The sequence below is a fragment of the Ornithorhynchus anatinus genome, chromosome 11 (assembly GCF_004115215.2).
Source record: "Ornithorhynchus anatinus isolate Pmale09 chromosome 11, mOrnAna1.pri.v4, whole genome shotgun sequence".
Classification (NCBI taxonomy): Eukaryota; Metazoa; Chordata; class Mammalia; order Monotremata; family Ornithorhynchidae; genus Ornithorhynchus; species Ornithorhynchus anatinus.
Genome location: NC_041738.1, coordinates 60,615,647 through 60,636,872, shown reverse-complemented (window position 1 = coordinate 60,636,872; position 21,226 = coordinate 60,615,647). Strand labels below are relative to the sequence as shown.

Sequence of the window (21,226 nt, the reverse complement as noted above, 5' to 3'; positions counted from 1 at the left end):
GGGAAGATGGCGGCGGTGGGGGACCTTCGTCGCCTCAGGGCGCAGGCGCGGGAAAAAGGGGGAGGGGGGGCGGCGCATGCGCAGAGGAGGGCGCGGGGATGGGGGGCGGCGCATGCGCAGAGGAGGGAGCGAGGGGGCCGGCGCATGCGCAGAGGAGGGAGCGAGGGGCCGCGCGGTCGGGGCTTCGGGCCGCATTGGCGCCAGGTGAGAGGAGGCCGAGGCCTCCAACGCTCTCGTTCATCCCATCGATCGATCAATCGATCGATCAGTCCTATTTATTTATTGCTTTCTTTATTCATTCCCTCTAGATCGTATTTATTCATTGCTTTCTTCATTCGTTATGATGCAGATTATTATTAATCAGGATAACCACCCTTCATTCATTCACTAGTATGTATTGAGCGCTTAGCAGAGCACTGTGCTGAGCGCCTGGCAGGGACCGCTCGGCGGCAGTCGCATTTGTGGTTTATTTTGTTCGTTCCTATTTCTTGAGCGCTCACTGGGGGCAGAGCAGCGTGGCTCAGGGGAAGGAGCCCGGGCTTGGGAGTCAGAGGTCATGGGTTCGAATCCCGGCTCTGCCCCTTGGCAGCTGGGTGACCGTGGGCAGGTCACTTCACTCCTCTGGGCCTCAGTGACCTCATCTGTAAAATGGGGATGAACTGTGAGCCTCACGTGGGACGACCCGATGACCCTGCATCTCCCCCAGCGCTTAGAACAGTGCTTTGCACATAGTAAGCGCTTAACAAATGCCAACATTATTATAATATCCATACTCTTAATAATTATCAATAATTAATTGTTATTAATATTACTAATGACATTATTACTGTGTGCAGAGCAGCGTGGCTCAGGGGAAAGAACCCGGGCTTGGGAGTCAGAGGTCATGGGTTCGAATCCACCCCCTGTCAGCTGGGGGACTGTGGGCAAGTCACTTCTCTGGGCCTCAGTGACCTCATCTGCAAAATGGGGATGAAGCCTGGGAGCCCCACCTGGGACACCCTGATGACCTTGTATCCCCCCCAGCGCCTAGAACAGCGCTTAGCACATAGTAAGCGCTTAACAAATGCCATCATTATGATGATTATTATTACTAAGCGCGCTTGGAAAGTCCAATTGGGCAGCAGATAGAGACCATCTCTGCCCAACAACGGGCTTCGCAGTCTAAAAGGGGGAGGCAGAAAACCAAACAAGGAGTCAGGCATCGATTCCATCAAAATAGATACATAGAATCATAGATAGATACGCATCATTAATAAAACAGAGGAACAGCAGTATATACAAATATGCATAAAATTCTATTTATTGCCGTTGTTCTCGTCTGTCCGTCTCCCCCGATTAGACCGTAAGCCCGACAAAGGGCAGGGACTGTCTCTATCTGTTACCGATTTGTCCATTCCCAGCGCTTAGTACAGTGCTCTGCACATAGTAAGCGCTCAATAAATACTATTGAATGAATGAATAAAATGTGCACAAGCCGTTTAGACGGCAAGCCCGTCGTTGGGCGGGGATGGTCTCTATCTGCTGCCCAATTGGACTTTCCAAACGCTTACTAATAATGTTGGTATTTGTTAAGCGCTTCCTGTGTGCCGAGCACTGTTCTAAGCGCTGGGGGGAGATACCGGGTCATCGGGTCGTCCCACGTGAGGCTCACAGTCTTCGTCCCCATTTTACAGATGAGGTCACGGAGGCCCAGAGAAGTGAAGTGACTTGCCCACGGTCACCCAGCTGACAAGTGGCAGAGCCGGGATTCGAACCCATGACCTCTGCCTCCCAAGCCCGGCCTCTTTCCCCTGAGCCACGCTGCTTCTCTGCACACAGTGAGCGCTCAATCGGAACGATTGAATGGAGTGAGAAGCCGCATGGCTTACTGCATAGAACACAGGCCCGGGGGTCAGAAGGACGTGGGTTCTGATCCCAACTCCCTCACATGTCAGCTGTATGACTTTGGGCCAGTCATTTCTCTGGGCCTCAGTTCCCTCATCTGTCAAATGGGCGTGAAGACCGTGAGCCCCATGTGGGGGTACCCTGATTTTCCCGTATCTCCCCCAGCGCTTAGAACAGTGCTTGGCACATAGTAAGGGCTTGATAACTCTATTACTAGTACTCTATTAATATTGACTCTATTTATTGCCATTGTTCTTGTCTGCCCGTCTCCCCCGATTAATAATAATAATGTTGGTATTTGTTAAGCGCTTACTATGTGCCGAGCACCGTTCTAAGCGCTGGGGTAGGCACAGGGGAATCAGGTCGTCCCACGTGGGGCTCACGGTCTTCATCCTCATTTAACAGATGAGGTCACTGAGGCACCGAGAAGTGAAGTGACTCGCCCGAAGTCACCCAGCTGACAAGTGGCCGAGCCGGCATTCGAACTCAGGACCTCTGACTCCAAAGCCCGTGCTCTTTCCACTGAGCCACGCTGATTAGACCGTGCGCCCGTCAAACGGCAGGGACCGTCTCTATCTGTTGCCGACCTGTCCATTCCAAGCGCTTAGTCCAGTGCTCTGCACATCGTAAGCGCTCAATAAATACTGTTGAATGAATAAGTACCAACATCATTGTTGTTATCAAGTGGGGAAGGGGAGGAGGAGCAGAGGGAAAGGGAGGGCTCAGTCCGGGAAGGCCTCCCGGAGGAGGTGAGCTTGTTTGGTTGTCTGTCTCCCCCTTGTCGACTGTGAGCCCTCCCTTTCCCTCCCCGTCGTCCCAACTCTCCGCTCTCCCCCGCCGCGCCGCACTGCTGCGTATTTGTAGAGATTATTTATTACTTTTGATTTTATTAATGATGTGTCTACATCTTTGATTCTGTTCATCTGTTTTGATGGTGCCGATGCCTGTCCACCTGTTCTGCCGTCTGCCTCCCCCTTTTTAGACCGGCAGCCCGTCGTTGGGCAGGGATCGTCTCCGCCCGTTGCCGAATTGTACTTTCCAAGCGCTTAGTCCAGCGCTCTGCACACAGTAAGCGCTCAATCAGTGCGACCGAATGAATGTCAGGGACCGTCTCCCTCTGCTACCGATTGGTACATTCCTAGCGCTTAGTACGGTGCTCTGCGCAGAGTAAACGCTCAGTAAATACTACCGAGTGAATGAATGTATTTAGTAAGCGCCTACCGTGTGCAGAGCACTGGACCGAGCCCTTTGGAAGTAAAATTCAGCCACAACGAGAGACAGTCCCCGAGGAGCAGCGTGGCTTAGTGGAAAGAGCCCGGGCTTGGGCATTGGAGGTCGTGGGTTCTAATCCCGCCCCTGCCACTTGTCACAGCTGTGTGACTTTGGGCAAGTCACTTCACTGGGCCTCAGTGACCTCATCTGCAAAATGGGGGTGAGGACCGAGCACAGCGAGTCGGTGAGCGTGGGAGGAATGAAGGGAGCCGGGCCCTTTAATAATGTTGGTATTTGTTAAGCGCTTACTGTGTGCAGAGCACCGTTGTAAGCGCTGGGGGAGATACGGGGTCATCAGGTTGTGATGACGTGAGGCTCACAGTTAATCCCCGTTTTCCAGATGAGGGAACTGAGGCCCAGAGAAGCGAAGTGACTCGCCCACGGTCACACGGCCGACAAGTGGCAGAGCCGGGATTCGAACCCGTGACCTCCGACTCCCAAGCCCGGGCTCTTGCCACTGAGCCACGCTGCTTCCCCACTCTGGGACCCCCATCGCCCCTTCACCTGTCTCTGTCCCTTGGGGGTCTAGCAGCGTGGACACAGACCTGCATGACGAGTGTGGGGATTACCTTGTGTCTCCCCCAGCGCTTAGAACGGTGCTTGGCGCATCGTGAGCGCTTAACAAACACCGTCATCATTATGATCATTATTAATCCCAGCCCACAACGAGCTCGCGGTCTAGAAGGGGGGAGACCGACATTAAAACAAGCAGCGAGGCATCAGTAGCATCGATATAAATAAACAGAATTATAGATGATAATGTTGGTATTTGTTACGGGCAGAGCGCCGTTCTAAGCGCCGGGGGAGATCCGGGGTCATCGGGTCGACCCACGTGAGGCTCCCGGTTAATCCCCATTTTCCAGATGAGGGAACTGAGGCCCAGAGAAGTGAAGTGCCTCGCCCACAGTCAGCTGACAGGTGGCAGAGGCGGGATTCGAACCCATGACCGCTGACTCCGAAGCCCGGGCTCTTTCCACTGAGCCACGCTGCTTCCCCTGAGCACGTCATCAATAAAGTGACTAGAGTAATAAATATGTCCATATGTGCACAAGTGCTGCGGGGAGGGGGGGAGGGAAGAGGGAGTCGGGGCGATGGGGCGGGGAGGAGGAGCAGAGGGAAAGGGGGGCGCAGTCTGGGAAGGCCTCCCGGAGGAGGGGAGCTCGCAGTAGGGCTTGGCGGGGGGGGGGGGGGGGGCTCGCTGAGGTCACACCTCCTCCGGGACGGCCCCCGTCCCTCCCGTCGTATTTATTGAGCGCTCACCGTGTGCCCCGTGCTGAGCGCCCGGGAGAGTCCTAAGCCCTAACCGCCGGGGAGACGGACCCCGAAACAGTTTAAAAGTAGGAGGTGGGAAAGGGGGTAGGTGGGCCAGTCAATCAAGGTATTTGTTGAGCGCTGATCGTGTTCAGAGCGCTGGACTAAATTCAGTCATTCTGTCTTTTACCGAGCGCTTCCTGTGTGTGCAGAGCATTGTCCTAAATTCATTCATTCATCCAGCCATTTATCTAGTGCCCACTGTGTGGAGAGCACTGTACTAAATTCATTCAGTCGGTCATTTATCGAGCACTTACTAGGTGCAGAACACTGTACTAAATTCATCCAGTCATTTATCGAGCGCTTACCGTGTGCAGAGCACTGTACCAAATTCATTCTTTCATTTATCGAGCGTTTAATCATAATAATAATGTTGGTATTTGTTAAGCGCTCACTATGTGCCGAGCACTGTTCTAAGCGCTGGGGTAGACACGGGGGAATCAGGTCGTCCCACGTGGGGCTCACAGTCTTCATCCCCATTTTACAGATGAGGGAACTGAGGCACAGAGAAGTTAAGTGACTCGCCCACGGTCACACAGCCGACAAGGGGCAGAGCTGGGATTCGAACTCATGAGCCCTGACTCCAAAGCCCGGGCTCTTTCCACTGAGCCACGCTGCTTCTCTGTTTACCACAGAGCCACGCTGTTTACCGTGTGCGGAGCACTGTACCAAATTCATCCAGCCATTTATCGAGCGCCTACCGCGTGCAGAGCACTGTACCAAATTCATCCAGCCATTTATCGAGCGCCTACCGTGTGCAGAGCACTGTACCTAATTCACTCAGTCATTTATCGAGCGCTTACCGTGTGCAGAGCACTGTACCTAATTTATTCATTTATTGAGCGCTTACTGTGTGCAGAGCACTGTACCTAATTTATTGAGCGCTTACTGTGTGCAGAGCACTGTGCCAAATTCATTTATTGAGCGCTTACTGTGCAGAGCACTGTACCAAATTCAGTCATTTATTGAGCGCTTACTGTGTGCAGAGCACTGTACCAAATTCAGTCATTTATTGAGCGCTTACTGTGTGCAGAGCACTGTACCAAATTCAGTCATTTATTGAGCGCTTACTGTGTGCAGAGCACTGTATCAAATTCATCCAGTCATTTATTGAGCACTTACTATGTGCAGACACTGTACTAAGCGCTTGGAAAAGTACAACGCAATAAAAAGTGACGAGCCCTGCCCCCAACGAGCCCCCTTCTGTACTCTCCTGAATGTTTAGGAGACGGCAACGGTGTGCCGGCAACGTTCCCTGCTCACAGGGGTGTTATTGTTATATTAGTCGTATTTATTGAGTGCTTATTGTGTGCAAAGCACTGTATTAAGCGCTTGGGAGAGGACAGTAGAACGTCGGACACGTTCCCTGTGAGGTGACAGTTTAGAGGACTATGTGTGAGTAATGGTAAGAGTATGTATGAGCTAGGAAATATATATATATATTAAAATTATTGGATCTTTGCGAGTTCCCTAGTGCAGAAGTGTGGAAGTGTTAGGAAGCGGCGTGGTTTAGTGGAAAGAGCCCGGGCTTAGGTCGTGGGTTCTAATCCCGCCTCTGCCACTTGTCTGCTGTATGACCTTCGGCAAGTCACTTGACCTCTCTGTGCCTCAGTCACCTCATCTGCAAAAATGAGGATTAAAAAAAAAATGAGCCCCACGTGGGACAATCTGACTATCCCGTGTCTCCCCCAGTGCTTAGAACAGTGCCCTGCACATAGTAAGCGCTTAACAAAGACCATAATTATTGAACATGGCCAAAACCGAGCTCCTCATCTTCCCTCCCAAGCCCCGTCCTCTTCCCGACTTCCCCGGCACCGTGGACGGTACGACCGTCCTCCCCGTCTCTCGGGCCCGCGACCTCGGTGTCGTCTTTGACTCGGCTCTCTCGTTCGCCCCCCGCGTCCGATCCGTCGCCGAGACCTGCCGGTGTCACCTTTATGACATCGCCGAGATCCGCCCTTTCCCCTCCACCCGAACGGCCATCTTACCGCTACGGGCTCTCGTCATATCCCGGCTGGAATACCGTGTCGGCCTTCTCTGATCTCCCTTCCTCCCGTCTCTCCCCGCTCCGGTCCGTTCTTCACTCCGCCGCCCGGCTCATCTTCCCGCGGAAACGCTCCGGGCCCATCACTCCCCTTCTTAAAAACCTCCGGCGGTCGCCCGTCGACCTCCGCCCGAAACAAAAACTTCTCACTCTAGGCTTCGAGGCTCTCCGTCGCCTCGCCCCCCTCCTACCACTCCTCCCTTCTCTCTTTCCACCGCCCACCCCGCACGCTCCGCTCCTCCGCCGCCCGCCTCCTCGCCATCCCCCGGTCTCGCCCGTCCCGCCGTCGACCCCCGGGCCGCGTCCGCGTCCTCCCGCGGTCCCGGGACGCCCTCCCTCCTCGCCTCCGCCAAACTCACTCTCTTCCCCTCTTCGAAGCCCTACTGAGAGCTCACCTCTTCCGAGAGGCCTTCCCACACTGAGCTTCCCCTTTTCCCTCTGCTCCCTCTCTGCCCCCCCTTCACCTCCCCTCAGCTAAGCCCCCTTATTTTTATTCCCCTATTTATTTTGTTAATGAGATGTCCATCCCCTTGATTCTATTTATTGCTACTGTTTGTGTCCGTCCGTCTCCCCCGATTAGACCGTGAGCCCGTCGATGGGCAGGGATGGTCTCTATCTGTGGCCGAATTGTACACTCCAAGCGCTCAGTCCAGTGGCCCGCACGTAGTAGGCGCTCGTTAAATCCTATTGAATGAGTTATCGTTAAGTGCCGAAGCGGCAGTAGGGTGGAGAGCTCAGGAGTCAACCCGGGAAGGCCTCCTGGAGGAGATGGGATTTCCGAGGGACTTTAGAGACGGGGCGGGCGGAGGTCTACCGGATGTGAAAACCGAGGGGTGGGGAGGATTTCCAGGCGGGAGGGAGGAACGACCACGAGGGCGACGGCGGGAGGATCGAGCACGAGGCACCGCGAGCCGACGAGCGTGGGAGGAATGACGGGAGCGGGGCCCTTTCCCACTCTGGGATTTTCCATCCCCCCCCCCCCAAACTCCATCCCCCCTTCGCCTCTCTCCGTCCCTTGGGGTCTAGCGTCATGGACACCGACCTGTACGACGAGTTCGGGAATTACATCGGACCCGAGCTGGACTCCGATGACGACGACGACGAGTTGGGCCGAGAAGCCAAAGACCTCGACGAGGTGAGGCTGCTGAAAAGCCACGTTCTTCCTTTTCGAGGAGGGCGGTAGACTACCATGTCAGGGAGATCAAGAAACGGGGGTTTTTTTTTGTTGTTTTTTGAGTAGTAAGGGCTTACTCTGCACTGTGCCGAGTGCTGGGGTCGATCCAAAAGAAACAGGGTGGCTCAGTGGGAAGAGCCCGGGCTTGGGAGTCAGAGGTTGTGGGTTCTAATCCTGGCTCCGCCCCCGGTCAGCTGTGTGACTTCGGGCAAGTCACTTCTCAGCGCCTCAGTTCCCTCGTCTGTAAAATGGCGATGAAGACTGGGAGCCCCACGCGGGACAACCTTTCGCCCCCGTCTCTCCCCCGGCGCTCAGAGCAGTGCTCGGCCCATAGTAAGCGCTTAACAGATACCAACGTTATTATTCTTATTATTACAGGCTAATCGGGCCGAACCCAGTCCCCGTCCCACGTGAGGTTCACGGTGTTAAATCCCCATTTTACAGATGGGGTCACCGAGGCACGGGGAGGTGAAATGACCTGCCCGAGGTCACGCAGCAGAGAAGCAGCGGAACTGGGATTAGAACCCAGGATTTCTGACTCCCAGGCCCACGCTCTTTCCACCGGGCCACGCTGCTTGTCGCTCCTTCGCATTTCCTCTCCCGGTTCCTGAGTCTCCACGGGAAGCGAGAGCGGGTAGTTGAGGCCCGTCCTTCCTTGTTAGTCCCAGCTGTGCCCCGGCCTGCTGGGTGACCCCGGGGGAATCGCTTGGCCTCTCTGTTTCCTCACCCGGGAAGGCGGGGATCCCCGGCGCTGAGGCAAGAAAGTGACCGCCGATGCCTGGGCGCCTTGGAAACTCAAAGCGGTGGACGGATGCGGGGGTTGGAGGCAGCCCCCGCTCCGTCACGGAAGGCCTCCCGGAGGAGATGCGCCCCCGGGGGGGGGGGAGTCATTTTTCCGTCGGATTTGAGGAGGGAGGGCGTCCCGGAGGCGGCGGCGGGACAGACGGGATCGAGGCCCAAGGCGGAGGTTGGCGTCGGAAGAGCGAAGCGGGCGGGGTGCGGGGTGGAGCGCTTTGAAAGCCAATGGCCCGGTCACGGCGTCGCCAGATGGACGACGAGGACGACGAGGACGACGGGGGGGAGCACGACGAGGAGCACCCCGGCGGGATGGAGGTGGTGCTGCACGAGGACAAGAAGTACTACCCCACGGCCGAGGAGGTCTACGGGCCCGAGGTGGAGACCATCGTGCAGGAAGAAGACACGCAGCCCCTCACAGGTCGGGACCGAGGCGGCCGGGAGGGAAGCTGGAACCAGTCCGTCCGGGGGGATTTCTCGAGCACTCACCGTGCGCACCGCGCTGGACTTAAGCGCTTGGGGGAGTACGTAATCGCGGAGAGGGTCGGCGCGTCCCTCGCCCGCCAGGGGCTCACGGGCCCGTGGGGAAGGCAGACCTCGGTAGTCGTTCGCTCGTATTCATTGAGCGCTTCCTACGCGCGGAGCACTGGACTGAGCGCTCGGAATGGACAGGTCGGCGACAGATAGTCCCTGCCGTTTGACGGGCTTACGGTCTAATCGGTAGGGCGGCGTGAGGGAGGGGCCCGGGTGTAAAAATAACGATAGCGATAACGGTATTTGCGAAGCGCTTGCCACGTGTTGAGCACTGTGCCGAGCGCTGGAGTAGATCCAAGCCAATCGGGTCGGACACGGTCCCTGTCCCCCCCCCGGGGCGCTCAGTCTCAGTCCTCATTTTACAGATGAGGCCACTGAGGCCCAGAGAAGTGAAGTCACAGTCTTCATCCCCCATTTTCCAGATGAGGTCACCGAGGCACCCAGGGGTGAAGCGCCCTGCCCCAGGTCACGCAGCCGACGAGTGGCGGAGCCGGGATTAGAACCCAGGTCCTTTGACTCCCAAGCCCGGGCTCCGTCCGCTAGGCCGGGCTCGTTCCCCAGCCTGGGATGGATTCACCCCAGCGCTTAGTACGGTGCCTGGCACGTAATAGGGATGGTATTTGGTGAGCACTTTCTCTGTGTGTGCCGAGCACCGGGGGCGGTTGTGGGCTTATCAGGTTGTCCCACATGGGGCTCACAGTCTTCATCCCCATTTGACAGACGAGGTCACTGAGGCACGGAGAGGCGAAGCCCTCCGTGAAGCAGTTATGAGACCGCGAGCCCGTCGTTGGGCAGGGACGGTCTCTATCTGTTGCCGAATTGTCCGTTCCAAGCGCTCGGTCCGGTGCTCCGCACGTAGTAAGCGCTCGATAAATACCATCGAATGAAGCGACTTGCCCAGAGTCACACAGCTGACAGGCGGCAGAGTCGGGATCGGAACCCACGCCCTCCGACTCCCAAGCCCGGGCTCTCCCAGTAAGCCGCCAGTAGGCACTTAGCAGATACCACAGTTTATCGTCATTCCCGGGTCACGCGGGAGAACGCGGCGAGGAGACACGGTCCCGTCCCTCGAGGGCTTGCGGTCGGCGGGCCCGGGGACGGACAAGCGGTCTGAGAGGAGACGCGCGCGGAACTGACGCGGACCTCCGGGCCGCGGTCGGGCAGTGGATGGAGAGAGCCGAACGAGGCGGGTCCTCTGTGCCTCGCGGAAGGCAGCGAGGAGCGGCGCGGCTCGGTGGGAAGAGCCCGGGCTGGGGGGGGGGGTCAGAGGTCGTGGGTTCGAGTCCCGGCTCCGCCGCTGGTCAGCCGTGGGACCGCGGGCGAGCCGCTTCACTCCTCTGGGCCTCGGGGACCTCATCTGGGAAAGGGGGATGAACCGGGAGCCTCACGTGGGCCGACCCGATGACCCCGGGTCCACCCCGCCGCTGAGGACAGCGCTCCGTGCGTAGTGAGCGCTTAACAAATACGTTGGGGCGCGCCGGCGGAGGAGAACGGGATCGGGGTGTTTGGTTTTCTCTCTAGAGCCCATCATCAAGCCGGTGAAGACCAAGAAATTCTCCCTGATGGAGCAGACCCTGCCAGCCACGGTGTATGAGATGGAGTGAGTAGCCGGGCCCCGGGCCCGCTCCGATATGTCTTCTCCGGGTCGTGCAGTGGGCGGGTGGAGCGCCGGCCTGGGAGTCCGAAGGACCTGGCTTCTGAGCCCGGGTCGGCGGCGGGACCTCGGGCAGGCCATTTCACTTCTCCCGGTGCCTCAGTGGCCTCGTCTGTAAAATGGGGAGGAAGACCGTGAGCCGCCCGTGGGACGGCGACTGTGTGCGACCCGACTGGCTTGTAAATCAGTGGCATTTATTGAGCCCTTACTCCGGGCGGAGCACCGTGTGAAGCGCTGGGACGAGTACCTCGCAACAGAATTAACAGACGCACGTTAAGGAAGCGGCGTGGCTCAGGGGAAGGAGCCCGGGCTTGGGCGTCGGGGGGGGGGTCATGGGTTCGAATGCCGGCTCCGCCGCCCGTCAGCTGTGTGGCGGTGGGCAAGTCCCTTCGCCTCTCTGCGCCTCGGTGACCTCATCTGTAAAACGGGGATGAAGCCTGTGAGCCCCACGTGGGACGGCCCGAGCACCCTGTATCTCCCCCAGCGCTTGGAACGGCGCTCCGCACGTAGTGAGCGCTCAACAGATACCAACGTTATTATTATTATCATTAAAGTACTTACCGTCTGCCAGGCACTCTGCTAAATGCCGGGGTAAGTACAGGCTCATCAGGTTGGACACGGTGTCCATCCCACATGGGATTCACAGTCTTCAGTCCCCATTTTACAGATGAGGTGACTGAGGCCCATTAAGTGACTTGCGCAGGGTCACACGGCAGATGGTGATAATGTCGGTGTTTGTTAAGCGCTTACTATGTGCAGAGCACCGTTCTCAGCGCTGGGGGAGATACAGGGGAATCGGGTCGCCCCACGTGAGGCTCACAGTTAATCCCCATTTGACAGATGAGGTCACCGAGGCACAGAGAAGTGAAGCGACTCGGACACAGTCCCGCAGCTGACAAGTGGCAGAGCCGGGTCGAACTCATGACCTCTGACTCCGAAGCCCAGGCTCTTTCCACTGAGCCGCGCTGCTTCAGATGCGGGGCGGAGCAGGGATGAGAACCCGGGTCCTTTGGTTCCCATGGCCCGCCAGCTGTGTGACTGCGGGCAAGTCACCTCTCTGGGCCTCGGTGACCTCATCTGTGAAATGGGGACGAAGACCGTGAGCCTGACGTGGGCCGACCTGATGACCCCGTATCTCCCCCAGCGCTTAGAACAGCGCTCTGGCACATAGTAAGCGCTTTACAAACGCCAACATTATTATTACTTCAGCCGCCGCGTCCCTTAATCTACTGAGCGCTTGCCGTGCGCAGAACGCCGTGCCGAATCGGGGGACGCGTCCCCGGCCCGCAGGGAGCCTACGGTCCCGAGCCGTGCCCGGTGGCGTGCGCCTGGGGCGTCTCGCTGGGCTCCGGGGGCTTGTTGGGGGGGGGGGGGGGCCGGGGATTACGGGGGGCCACCCCCCGAGGTCCGTCCCCTCCCTCTCCCCTCGTCCCCTCGCAGCTTCCTGGCCGATCTGATGGACAACTCGGAGCTGATCAGGAACGTGACGCTCTGCGGACACCTCCACCACGGCAAGGTGAGGACCCTGACGCCCACCCCCCCACGCCCGGGAGGGGCGAGGAGGGACGGAGCCAGTCGGTCGGATTGATGGAGCGCCGACTCTGTGCAGAGCACTGTACTAACCGCCTGGGAGGATACAGTGTAGCACACGGCCCCAACCAGGTTCCGCTTTAGAGGAGGGCAGCGGGGAGCGCACGGGGTTCGCGGGACCACCTTCGTCTCCGACCATCAAGGGTCTTTGTCGAGCGCTTACTATGTGCAGAGCACCGTACCGAGCGCCGTACAATAATAATGATGATGATGATAATGTTGGTATTCGTTAAGCGCTTACTATGTGCCGAGCACCGTCCTAAGCGCTGGGGGAGACACGGGGGAATCGGGTCGTCCCACGTGGGGCTCACGGTCTTCATCCCCATTTTCCAGATGAGGGAACTGAGGCGCAGAGAAGTGAAGTGACTCGCCCACGGTCACAGAGCCGGCAAGTGGCAGAGCTGGGATTCGAACTCATGAGCCCTGACTCCAAAGCCCGTGCTCTTTCCACTGAGCCACGCTGCCTCTCTGCATCCTTCCTCCAATAGAGAAGCAGCGTGGAAAGAGCCCGGGCTTGGGCGTCAGAGGTCATGGGTTCGAATCCCGGCTCCGCCCCCTTGTCGGCTGTGTGACCGCGGGCGAGTCACTTCACTTCTCTGGGCCTCAGTGACCTCACCTGGAAAATGGGGATGAAGACCGGGAGCCTCACGTGGGACGGCCCGATGACCCCGGATCTCCCCCAGCGCTTAGAACGGTGCTCTGCACGTAGTAAGTGCTTAACAAATACCAACATTATTATTACTATTATTCGTTTTTTGGTGTGGTTTTTTTTTTTTTTTTTTTGGAGTCGTATTTAAGCACCTACTGTGTGCGCCAAGCACTGCCCTAAGCGCTGCAGTAGATGAAATTCAATCGGGACATGTTTGTCCGTGTCCCATGTGGAGCTAACGGTCGTAATCCTCATTTTAGAGATAATAATAATGTTGGTATTCGTTAAGCGCTTACTACGTGCGGAGCACCGTTCTAAGCGCTGGGGGAGATCCAGGGTCCTCGGGGCGTCCCACGTGAGGCTCCCGGTCTTCATCCCCATTTTCCAGGTGAGGTCCCTGAGGCCCAGAGAAGTGACTGGCCCACAGTCACCCAGCTGACAAGGGGCGGAGCCGGGATTAGAACCCGTGACCTCTGACTCCCCACGCCCGGGCTCTTTCCACGGAGCCACGCTGAGGCGCAGAGAAGTTGTGACATCTCTTTAGAGAGCGCTGGCTAGGTGCAGAACGCATGGCTCCGTGGAAAGAGCACGGGCTTTGGAGTCGGAGGTCATGGGTTCGAGTCCACTTGTCAGCTGTGTGACTTTGGGCGAGTCACTTCACTTCTCGGTGCCTCAGTTCCCTCATCTGTAAAATGGGGGGTGAAGACCGTGAGCCCCACGTGGGACGACCTGATTCCCCTGTGTCTACCCCAGCGCTTAGGACGGTGCTCGGCACAGAGTAAGCGCTTAACGAATACCAGCATTATTATTATTGTTATTAACTAAGTGCTGAGGGGAGTTGGATCCGGCGGAGTTGGTAGACAATCCCCCTGCCCTCTCGGAGCTGACATTCCAGCCTGCCTGACCCCCCCTAAGAGGGGGAAGAAAAGCGGAGGTTGTGCCGGCTGTGTGACGGTGGGCAAGTCCCTTCGCTTCTCTGCGCCTCGGTGACCTCATCTGTAAAACGGGGATGAAGCCTGTGAGCCCCACGTGGGACGGCCCGAGCACCCTGTATCTCCCCCAGCGCTTGGAACGGCGCTCCGCACGTAGTGAGCGCTTAACAGATACCAACGTTATTATTATTATTACGTTCTCGCCGCCCCCGTCCCCTCGGTCCCTGGTTCGGAAAGAACCCACCGTATTAAACGTGGAAATAATAATAATAATAATGGCATCCGTGAAGCGCTTACTGTGTGCAAAGCACTGTTCCGAGCGCCGGGGGGGGGGGATACAAGGTGAACAGGTGGTCCCACGTGGGGCTCCCAGTCTGGATCCCCGTTTTCCAGATGAGGTCACCGAGGCCCAGAGAAGTGAAGTGACTTGCCCACGGTCCCGCCGCTGACAAGCGGCGGGGCCGGGATTCGAACCCATCCCGGGCTCCTTCCGCCGAGCCACGCCGCTTCTCAAATCCACCCTGGGCTTTCGTTTAGCCCCTTCTCTCTTTCCCTGCCTGCTCTCTCCTCTCGTCCCCCACCGCCCACCCCCGGCCTCCTCGGGGGAGGCGAGAGAATTTGGGCGTGGGGTCTCGGCCCCGCCGCGGCATCCGGCTTTCTCTCCCCCCTCTCAGACTTGTTTCGTGGACTGCCTGATCGAGCAGACCCACCCGGAAATCAGGAAACGCTACGACCAAGATGTAAGTCAGAGTCGCCGCTGCAGACCCTCGGTCTGTCTCCGCCGCTCCGTCCGCCCGCCCCGGTCCCCCCGTAAGGTCGAGACCGGCAGGACGCGGGTCGGGGATCGTGGCCTCCGCCGCTCCTCCGCGGGGGGCTTGCGTCGGGATCGGAAAACCCAAAGGGGGAGGGACCGGGGGCTTCCGGGGTCGCGGCCGCTCCGGGGGTCGGCGTCGGGCTCGGCCACCTGGCCCGCTGCCAGACCAGGCCCCGTCTCTGGCCGTCGCCGGACGGGTTGACCTCGGAGCGGACGATTGCCCACGCCTGGTCTCGGATCAGCCTCCGGATGGGGCCGCGGGGGTTAAGCGGGCTTGACCGGCGGCGGGGGACGAGGCCGAATCCGGCCGCTCACGGCGGTTCCGTCTCTGCAGCTCTGCTACACCGACATCCTGTTCACCGAACAAGAGGTGAGCGTGGCCCCGACGGCGGCCGAGCCCCCCCCCCCCCGGGCGGGCAGGTGGGCGGGGAGGGCCCACCCCCGCCGGGCTCAGTCAGTCGGTCCCGTTCATTGAGCGCTTACTGTGTGCAGAGCGCTGTACTAAGCGCTTGGGAGAGCACAGTAGAACAATCAACGGGCACGTTCCCCGCCCACGGCCAGCTGCCGGTCCAGAGGGGGAGACGAGCGTTAATAGAAATAAAGAAATCTGAGAGCTACGGTGTGGGGCTCGGAGCGGGGATGAATAAAGGGAGCGAGTCAGGGCGACAGACCAAAATGAGAAAGGGCACGGCGTAGTCGATAAAGCACGGGCCTCGGAGTCGGAAGGTGGCGAGTTCTGATCCCGACTCCGCCCCTTGCCCGCTTTATCTCGGCAGATGGCTCCTCTGGGCCTCGGTGACCTCACTTGTAAAACGGGGATTGACAGTGTGAACCCTGCGTGGGTCACGGACTGCGTCCACCCGGATTTGCTCATGTAATGATACTTATGGTATTCGTTAGGCGCTGACTTTGTGCCGGGCACCGTACTAAGCGCTGGGGCGAAGATAAGCAGATTGGGTTGGACACGGTCCCTGTCCCTCGTGGGACTCACGGGCTCACTCCCCATTTCACAGGTGAGGGAACTGAGGCACAGAGGAGTCAAGTCACCTGCCCGAGGTCACACAGCAAGCCAAGTGGCAGAGCCGGGATTAGAACCCACGGCTTTCTGACTTCCAGGCCCGTGCCTTAAGCGCCGCGCCTTGCCGCCCCGCCCCAGCGCTCGGCACGGTGCCTGGCGCGCATCATAAGCGCTTAACGGATGCCCTAATAATTATTATTATAATGGTTTTCCCAGAGTAGGAGTGGAAGAGAGGGATTAGGAAAAGAAGCTGAACCATTCATTCATTCATTTTATCGTATTTATTGAGCGCTTACTGTGTGCAGAGCACCGTCCTAAGCGCTTGGAAAGTACAGTTCGGCAACAGAGACATCCCTACCCAACACAGTCTAGAAGGGGGAGGGCAGGCATCAACGGCATCAAAATAGATAGAATTACAGATAGATGCACGTCATTAATAAAATTAATAGAATTTAAAGTATGTACAAACAGACACAAGTGATGTGGGGTGGGGAAGGGGGTAGAGCGGAGGGAGGGAGTGGGGAGATGGGGAGGGGAGGAGAAGCGGAGGAAAAGGGCTCAGTGTGGGAAGGCCTCCCGGAGGAGGTGAGCTCTCGGTAGGGCTCGGAGGAGGGGAAGAGAACGAGTTTGGCGGAGGCGAGGAGGGAGGGCGTTCCGGGACGGCGGGGGGACGCGGGCCGGGGGTCGACGGCGGGCCGGGCGGGAAAGGGGGACGGCGAGGAGGCGGGCGGCGGAGGAGCGGAGCGTGCGGGCTGGGCGGTGGAGAGACAGAAGGGAGGAGAGGTAGGAGGGGACGAGGGGATGGACGGCTCTGAAGCCGTAAGTGAGGAGTTTTTGCGTCATATGAAGGTTCATATTATTAGTTCCATCGGGACTGAAATTCAGTTTTTTAGTCATCGGATCCGGTGGTGTCGCCCCCCCCCCCCCCTTGACCCTCGGAAGCCCCCGGGGTCCCGGACTCATTCCCCCGTCGGGCGAGCGGGGTACGCGAATCCTTCCCGAGACGGTCAGGGCCCCCGACGGCTTTCTCCGTCCTTCCAGAGGGGGGTCGGCATCAAAAGCACCCCCGTGACCGTCGTCCTGCCGGACACCAAGGGCAAGTCTTACCTCTTCAACATCATGGACACTCCAGGTGCGTCTGGGCGGCGGGCCCTCCGCCGCGGGGCCGCGTCCCGTCCCACGCTCCCTGCCCTCCGAGCTCACATCTTCCCGCCGGCGGGGCCCGGGAGGTCCCCCGAGGGCCGCGCCTGGGGCGGGGGGCCGGCTCCTCTCTCCCCCGCTGCCGACCCGCTCCGAACCGAGGAGCCGGTCAGTCAGTCCATCGTATCTGCTGGGCGCCAACTTGGTGCGGAGCCCCGTGCTGAGCGCTCGGGGGAGTACGCTGGAACTGACGCATTCCCCGCCCGCGACGACCTTACGGTCTCGGGCCGACCTCCTCCCTGCTTCCGGGCGCCCGCTGGCTCCGAGCCCCTTCTCCGTTCGTTCATTCGGGCGTATTTATCGAGCGCTTACTGTGTGCAGAGCACCGGACTGGGCGCTCGGGAGAGGACGGTAGGACGGTAGACACAGGCCGTGCCCACGGCCAACCTGGCGGGGCCCTTGCGACGGAGCCCCGCCAGCGGCGCTGACGTGGAGTTCGATCTCTAGGGCACGTGAACTTTTCCGACGAGGTGACGGCCGGCCTGCGCATCTCGGACGGGGTGGTGCTCTTCATCGACGCGGCCGAGGGGGTGAGCGCGTTTGACCCCCGAGGCCCGGGCGCCCCCTCCCTACGCCTCGCGCCCCCCAGCTCTCCGCGAGCCGGGAGAGGATCCCGTCGGGGCCGGAAGACCTGGGTTCTGATCCCGGCTCGGCCGCTGGTCGTCTGTGTGGCCTCGGGCGGGTCACTTCACTTCTCTGGGCCTCGGTGACCTCATCTGCGAAATGGGGACGGAGCCCGGGACCCCCTCGCTGAGACGGGGACCGTGTCCAACCCGCTTTGCTCGTGTCCACCCCGGCGCTTAATGCAGCGCCTGGCACGCGGCGAGCGCTTAACGGCTGCCGTTCTTATTAGTGCCGCCCTGAGCCGGGTGCGAGGAGGCCGCTTCGCCCTCTGGCCGCCGCCGAGGCGGCCCGCAGCGGGGGGCGGGACTCCCCGCGTCCTGGGCGGACCCTCCCGGCCGGCCGCGGGACCTCCCCGGGGCGGGCCCGCGGCCCTGCCCCCCTTGGCCGAGCCTCACGGGTGCCCGCCTCGGCGTGTTTCGCCCCCGTCCCCCGTCCCGGGGTGGCGCCGCCCCGCCCAGGTGATGCTGAACACGGAGCGGCTGATCAAGCACGCGGTGCAGGAGAGGCTGGCCGTCACCGTGTGCATCAACAAGATCGACCGGCTGATCCTCGAGCTGAAGCTTCCGCCCACCGACGCCTATTACAAGCTGCGTCACATTGTCGACGAGGTCAATGGCCTGATCGGGTACGGAGGTGTCCCGTCCCCCCGTCCCCCCGTCCCCCCCCGGGCCGGGTGCAAAATTCTGCTGGCGACGACTGCGGTATTTGATAAGCACTTACTATGTGCCGGGCGCCGGGACAGATACAAGCAGCAGGCGTGACTCGGGGGAAAGAACCCGGGCTTGGGAGTCCGAGGTCACGGGTTCGAATCCCGGCTCTGCCACTCGTCAGCTGCGTGACTGTGGGCAAGCCACTTCTCTGGGCCTCAGTTCCCTCACCTGGAAAATGGGGATGAGGCCCGTGGGCCGACCTGATGACCCTGTATCTCCCCCAGCGCTTAGAACGGTGCTCTGCGCATAGTGAGCGCTTAACCATGCCACCGTTCATTTATTTTCTGACCTAGCGGATAGAGCCCGGGCCCGGGAGTCAGAAGGTCACGGGTGCCGATCCCGGCTCCGCCACTTTGCCGGGGGACCCCGGCTGCGTCGCTCCACTTCTCTGGGCCTCAGTGACCTCACCTGGAAAACGGGGATCCGGACCGTGAGCCCCGTGCGGGACGGGGACCGTGTCCCACCCGCTTTGCTCGTACCCACCCCGGCGCTTAGTACGTAGTGCTTAACAGAGAGCGTTACTGTTGTGGTTGTTATTATAAGATGATTGAGTTGGACGCAGTCCCCGTCCCACGGAGGGCTCACAGTCTCCCCATATTACAGACGAGGGAACTGAGGCCCAGAGACGAGAAGCGACCCGCTCGAGGTCACCCGGCAGACGAGCGGCGGAGCCGAGATTAGAACCTGGGTCCTGCTGACTCCCGGGCCCCAGCTCTAGCCGCTAGGCCGTGCCGCTTTGGGACAGACGTGTGTCCGCGGAAGGTTCCCCGCCCCCCCCCAGCGGCCCCCCCCGACCCCGCCGTGCCACGGGGCAGGAGACCCAGACCCCGGGAGCGCGGCAGCGAGGGGAAGCCGACTGCTTGAACCTGGGGACGGGGGGGAGACTACGGGAGTTGAGCGGTGGCCGCCGGGAGGGCGACATTCATAATGATGACGATGTCGGTATTTGTTAAGCGCTTCCTATGCGCCGAGCGCTGTTCTGAGCGTGGGGTAGATACAGGGTCATCAGGGTGTTCCACATGGGGCTCACGGTCTTTACCTCCGTTTTCCAGATGAGGGAACTGAGGCCCAGGGGAGCGAAGTGACTCGCCCGCGGTCCCGCAGGTGACGAGTGGCGGAGCCGGGAGTCGGACCCGGGACCTCCGACTCCCAAGCCCGGGCTCTCTCCCCTGAGCCGCGCGGGAGGGCAGGTGCCCGGCTCAGCGTCCTCGAAGACGGGCCGGAATCTGAAACGCCGGCATCGACTCGGGGCTGACGATCCCGGGCTGCAGTCAGGGGAGGGGGCCCCCCGGGGCCGGCCGCCTCCGCCCCGTCCCCTGGCCGGGCCCCAAGGGCCCTCGTAGCCCGCCCCGCCCCGGTCCCCGCGGCCGTCCGGGGAGCGGCGCGGCCCGGCGGAGAGAGGACGGAGCTCGGGGGGCGGGGGGGGGGGGGGTCAGAGGACCCGGGTTCTGATCCCGGCTCCGCCACGTGCCCGCTGTCTGACCGTGGCCAGGTCACTCGGCTTCTCTGTCTCACAGCTCCCTCATCTGTAAGATGGAGATTCCGTACCTGCTGGTTCAGAAGCGGCGTGGCTCAGCGGAAAGAGCCCGGGCTTGGGAGTCGGAGGTCGTGGGTTCCGATCCCGGCTCCGCCGCTTGTCAGCCCGGTGACCTTGGGCAAGTCACTTGGCTTCTCTGGGCCTCAGTTACCTCATCTGCAGGGAAGCGGCGTGGCTCAGCGGAAAGAGCCCGGGCTTCGGAGTCAGAGGTCGTGGGTTCGACTCCCGGCCCGGCCACTCGTCAGCTGGGTGACTGTGGGCGAGTCGCTTCACTTCTCTGGGCCTCAGTGACCTCATCTGGAAAATGGGGGTGAAGACTGGGAGCCCCACGTGGGACGACCCGATTACCCCGTGTCTCCCCCCCCAGCGCTTAGAACGGTGCTCTGCACACAGTAAGCGCTTAACAGATACCAACATCGTTATTAAAACGGGGGTAAAGGCCTTGAGCCCCACGTGAGACACCCTGATGACCTCGGATCCCCCCGGCGCTTAGAACGGTGCTCGGCCCATAGTAAGCGCTTAACCAATACCAACGTTATGATTTATCGAGCGCTTTCCGTGGGCGAGGCACTAGGGAGAGGACAGTACAACAACAGACAGACACGTTCCCCGCTCCCACCTTCTCCCTTAGATCGCCAGCCCGGCGTGGGGCGGGGAATGTGTCCGACCTGACGATCGTGTATCTCCCCCAGCGCTTAGAACGGTGCTCCGCCCCTAGCGAGCGCTTAACAGGTAGCCCCGTCACGCCCCTTATCGTCACGCTCTCCGGGTTGCAGCATGTACTCGACGGACGAGAACCTGGTCCTGTCACCCCTCCTGGGCAACGTCTGCTTCTCCAGCTCCCAGTACAGCATCTGCTTCACGCTGGGCTCCTTCGCCAAGATCTACGCCGATACCTTCGGTCAGCACTTCCCGGCGCCGTTTATCACGCTCCGCCCCCGCTCTACCTGTGGGGAGACCGAGGCCCCGAGCATCGCGCGGAAGCACGGGCGCCGGGGCGGGGGGGGGGGATTTGGCCGTCCGGGCCCACTGGCGTCGAAACCCGCGGCCGTGGGGAGCCCGGAGGTCGCCCGTTGACGCCCCACTGCGGGATGTTCACCGGGAAGCCGGCCGCGGTGGGGCCGGGCCAGACGGCTTCCGTGGCCGAGGGGGCCGGGAGGGTCTCTGACCTCCGTCCGTCTTCCAGGGGACATCAATTACCAGGAGTTCGCCAAGCGGCTCTGGGGCGATATCTACTTCAACCCAAAAACGTAAGTCCGTTCGTCCATTCCGTCGATTTCATCGGGCGCTCGCTGTGGGCGGAGCACTGTGCTCGCAAGCGCCTGGGATGTACAATTCGGCCGCTGGTAGAGACAAGCCCTGCCCGACGGTCACGGTCTAAAAGGAGGAGACGGACAGCTAAAGCAGACAAGTAGGCATCGATTCCATTAAAATAGATAAATGGAATCAGAGATACGGGCGCATCGTTATTAAGATAGAGTGAT

General features: G+C 60.0%; 1 protein-coding gene across 2 annotated transcripts in view; it reads left to right on the top strand.

The window, feature by feature from the left end:
• Positions 1-131: 131 nt before the first annotated feature.
• Positions 132-21,226, top strand: part of EFTUD2 (elongation factor Tu GTP binding domain containing 2) — a 34,017-nt gene continuing 12,922 nt past the window's right edge. The window contains exons 1-12 of one of the 2 annotated variants that reach the window (XM_029075037.1): positions 132-204; positions 7,538-7,646; positions 8,733-8,901; positions 10,536-10,614; positions 12,109-12,184; positions 14,514-14,579; positions 14,988-15,023; positions 16,713-16,803; positions 17,319-17,401; positions 17,954-18,120; positions 20,519-20,643; positions 20,929-20,992. In XM_029075037.1, the coding sequence (XP_028930870.1) occupies positions 7,542-7,646; positions 8,733-8,901; positions 10,536-10,614; positions 12,109-12,184; positions 14,514-14,579; positions 14,988-15,023; positions 16,713-16,803; positions 17,319-17,401; positions 17,954-18,120; positions 20,519-20,643; positions 20,929-20,992 (1,061 nt within the window). In that variant the 5' untranslated portion in view covers positions 132-204; positions 7,538-7,541. Of the gene's footprint in view, positions 205-7,537; positions 7,647-8,732; positions 8,902-10,535; positions 10,615-12,108; positions 12,185-14,513; positions 14,580-14,987; positions 15,024-16,712; positions 16,804-17,318; positions 17,402-17,953; positions 18,121-20,518; positions 20,644-20,928; positions 20,993-21,226 lie in introns of those variants that run through there. The other variant, XM_029075039.2, reaches the window with a different exon arrangement.